This window comes from Penaeus japonicus, unplaced genomic scaffold, assembly GCF_977035675.1.
Source record: "Penaeus japonicus unplaced genomic scaffold, GWHDUDI00000001_assembly GWHDUDI00000030, whole genome shotgun sequence".
Classification (NCBI taxonomy): domain Eukaryota; kingdom Metazoa; phylum Arthropoda; class Malacostraca; order Decapoda; family Penaeidae; genus Penaeus; species Penaeus japonicus.
This window is the reverse complement of record NW_028234432.1, coordinates 30,354,532-30,359,531: the sequence shown is the minus strand read 5'-3', so window position 1 is coordinate 30,359,531 and position 5,000 is coordinate 30,354,532. Positions and strand designations below refer to the sequence as shown.

Genomic DNA, 5,000 nt, shown 5'->3' with positions numbered 1-5,000 from the left:
TAGGGAAATCCCCCGAAGACTTTCAGGATCCTCAGGTATACGAGCAGCAACTTGTGGGATTTGACCTTCATGTTCAGTCCGGCTGACGGAACACTGTCGCTTTCTTTTAGAGAATGTGGTCGCTTTTTTTTCTTCTTCTTCTTCTTTCTTTTCGTGTTTTAATACTCGACGATATGATACCGTGTACTAAGAGAAGGACCGATAGCGGGGGCGCAGAAGGCGAATCCTCAGGTATTGCGGCTTGGCCAGTCGATACGGAGAGCTAACCAGGCCCCGGGGATGCGCAGCCGTGGTGCCTGGATGTCTGTCTGTGTAATCACCGTCTATAAAGAGTATTTCCCGATCGTTATCTTGTCTTCGCTAATGGTACTCCAATTTCCTTTTTTTCTTCTTCTTCTTTCCTTTCTTAATGGTAATTACTTTTATTCCCTATTCTTTCTCCTTTCCACAAAAAAGGGACGGGATAACAAACTGATTGAGACTGCCTTGGCGGCTGACAGACAGCCCAAGGAGAAGACACTGTAACTGCTGTCTATTCTGTCTGTCAGACGCCTACCCTCTCGCAGAAGATAAACGCTAACGCCGAGCCGGTGCTTCCTCACGTCACTTGGACTGGAGAGCTAAAGAAGCCTGACACATACACACATATATATAAACAAACCCCCCCATACACACAAAACACAGTCTTACACACACATACACATACGTACACAACACACTCCAAAACATCTACACACACGCGCAACACATGCACACAAATCTACACATACACACGCAGCACACACATACACACACACACACACAGCACACATACAACACACACACACACGCACACACACATTTACACATACACGCGCGCGCGCGCACAACCCTCCCCGTACACGCGCAGCACACACACACACATACACGCACACATAACACACACACACAACATATGCACATTCTCCCTCCCCCAGCCTCCCACACACACGCACACACACACGCGCGCGCACAACCCTCCCCCACACCACAACACACACATACACATATAAAACACACACACACACGCACAACCCTCCCCCCACATACACACTCATACACACAACATACACACACAAGCAACCCCCCCCCACACACACACAACACGCTCATACAAGCATCCCCCCCCCCACACACACACGCACACACACATACGCGCGCGCGCACACATCCCTCACCCCACACCATAACATACACATACACACGCATACACAAACATATAACACACACACACAACACGCACATACATACACATAAGACACACGCACATAACATATGCACATACCCCCCCCCACCCTCCCACACAAACGCACATACACACACACGCACAACCCTCCCCCCACACCACGGCACACACATACACACAAAACACACACACACGCACACCCCCCCCCCCTACCAACATACACACTCATACACACAACATACCCACACAAGCAACCCCCCCCCCCCACACACACACACAACACGCTCATACAAGCATCCCCCACACACACAACACACACACACGCGCGCGTGCGCGCGCACACCCCCCCCCCCCCACACACACACCACAACACACACATACACACACACATAACACACACACAACACGCACACACACACACATAACATACACACGTACACAACATATGCACATTCCCCCCCCACCCCACCCTCCTACACAAACGCACACAAACGCACACACACACGCGTACAACCCTCCCCCCACATACACGCTCATACACACTACATACACACACACAAGCAACCCCCTCCCCTCCACACACAACACGCACACACAAGCATTCTCCTCCCCACGCACACACAACACACACACACAAGCACCCCACACACACATAAGCACTCCCCCCCCCCCTCCATCCCCCACGCACACACAAGCATTCTCCTCCCCACGCACACACAACACACCACAGAACCCCCCCCCACACACACACCACCCCACCCCCCCCCCCCACACACCACCACCCCCCCACACACGCAACACACACACACCAGCACCCCACACACACACATAAGCACTCCCCCCCTCCATCCCCCACGCATACACAAGCACTCCCACCCCCTCCCCACACACACACACCAAGCACTCCCCACACACAAGCACCCACACACACACACATAAGCACACCCCCCCCCCACACACCCCCACACACACACACAAGCACTCCCCTCACACACAAGCACCCACACACACACATAAGCACTCCCCCCCTCCGTCCCCCACGCATACACAAGCACTCCCACCCCCTCCACACACACACAAGCACTCCCCACACACACACAAGCACCCACACACACACACATAAGCACTCCCCCCCTCCATCCCCCACGCATACACAAGCACTCCCACCCCCTCCACACACACACACAAGCACTCCCCACACACACACAAGCACCCCACACACACATAAGCACTCCCCCCCACCCCCACACACAAGCACTCCCACACCCCCTCCACACACCACACAAGCACCCCACACACACAAAGCACCCCCCCCCACCCCCACAACACCCCCTCCCCACGCACACACCATACACACACAACCCCCCCCAACACACACACAAGCACCCCCCCCAACCCCCGCCCACACACACACACAACCCCACACACACACCAACACCCCCCCCACACACAGGCACCCCCCCCCCCACGCACACACAACACCCCCCCACCACACCCACACACACACACACACACACACAACACCACAACCCCACCCCCCCCCCCCCCACACACACACACAACACCCCTCCCACACACACACCACACATAAGCAACCCCCCCCCACACACACACCACACCACACACCCCACACACACATACACCCCCCCCCCCATCCCCCACACACAAGCACTCCCCCCCACCCACACACACACACAAGCACTCCCCCCACACACAAGCACACACACACACACAAAGCACTCTACCCCTCCATCCCCCACGCACACACAAGCACCCTCCCCCCCCCACACACCACACACACAACACACAAGCACCCCCCCCACACACACACACCCACAACACACACACACACACACACCCCCCCCCCCCACACACACACAGCAACCCCCCACACAGCACACCCCACACAACAAGCACCCCCCACACACAACACAACCCCCCCCACACACACACAAGCACCCCCCCCCCCCCACACACAAGCACCCCCACACACACACACACACACACACACTCCCCCCCCCCCACCCCCACACACACTACATACACACACACAAGCAACCCCCTCCCCTCCACACACAACACGCACACACAAGCATTCTCCTCCCCACGCACACACAACACACACACACAAGGAACCCTCTACCCCCCACCCACGCACACACAAGCAACCCCCCCCCGCACCACCACACAACACACACCCCCCCACCCACACCCCACAACACACAGCACCCCACACACGCACACACACACACACACAACACCCCACACACACACATAAGCACTCCCCCCCCTCCCCCCACGCCACACAAGCACACCCTCCCACACACACAACACCACCCAAACCCTCACACCCCACCACACACACACAAGCACCCCCCCCCCCCCGCACACACAACACACAAGCACCCCCCCTCCACACACGCACACAAAAGCAAACCCCCCCACACACAACACACACACACAAGCACCCCACACACACATAAGCACTCCCCCCCTCCATCCCCCACGCATACATAAGCACTCCCACCCCCCCCACCACACACAAGCACCCCCACACACACACAAGCACCCACACACACACACATAAGCACTCCTCCCCTCCATCCCACATACACAAGACTCCCACCCCCTCCACACACACACACAAGCACCCCCACACGCACACACACACAAGCACCCCCCCACACACAACACACCACACATAAGCACCCCCCCCCACCCGCACCCCCCACCACACACAAGCACCCCCCCCACCCACACACAAGCCCCCCCCCACACACACACAAGCACCCCCCCCCACACACACACAAACACCCCCCCCCACACACACACACAAGCACCCCCACACACACAACACACACACATAAGCACTCCCCCCCATCCCCCACGCACACACACACACACACACCACCCCCCCCCCCACACAACACCAACACACCCCACCCCCCACCCAGCACACCAACACCCCCCCCGCACCCAACACACAAAACCCCCCCCCACACACAACACCCCCCCCCCACACACACAAGCAACCCCCACCAACACAACCACACCCCCAACACACTAACACCCCCCCCCTCCCCCACGCATACACAAGCACTCCCCCCCCACACCCAACACACACACACAAGGAACCCTCTACCCCCCACCCACGCACACACAAGCACCCCCCCCCCCCCGCACACACAACACACAAGACCCCCCCCCAACACACACACAAGCACCCCCCCTCCACACACGCACACATAAGCAACCCCCACACACGCAACACACACACACAAGCACCCCACACACACATAAGCACTCCCCCCCTCCATCCCCCACGCACACACAAGCATTCTCCTCCCCACGCACACACAACACACACACACAAGGAACCCTCTACCCCCCACCCACGCACACACAAGCAACCCCCCCCCCGCACACACAACACACAAGCACCCCCCCTCCACACACGCACACAAAAGCAAACCCCCCCACACACAACACACACACACAAGCACCCCACACACACATAAGCACTCCCCCCCTCCATCCCCCACGCATACATAAGCACTCCCACCCCCTTCCCACACACACACAAGCACTCCCCACACACACACAAGCACCCACACACACACACATAAGCACTCCTCCCCTCCATCCCCCACGCATACACAAGCACTCCCACCCCCTCCACACACACACACAAGCACTCCCCACACACACACAAGCACCCACACACACACAACACACACACATAAGCACCCCCATCCCCCACGCACACGCAAGCACCCCAAGCACACACACAAGCAAC

At 58.0% G+C, this 5,000-nt stretch overlaps 1 protein-coding gene across 1 annotated transcript in view; it reads right to left on the bottom strand.

Annotated features, from left to right (window-relative positions):
- The window catches only part of LOC147468264 (uncharacterized), a 6,071-nt gene extending 5,853 nt beyond the window's left edge, over positions 1 to 218 (bottom strand). The window contains exon 1 of the mRNA XM_086554753.1: positions 1 to 218. This exon is cut by the window's left edge and continues 599 nt beyond it. Coding sequence (XP_086410879.1) covers positions 1 to 71 — 71 coding nt within the window. The 5' untranslated portion in view covers positions 72 to 218.
- Between the last annotated feature and the right edge of the window lie 4,782 nt (positions 219 to 5,000).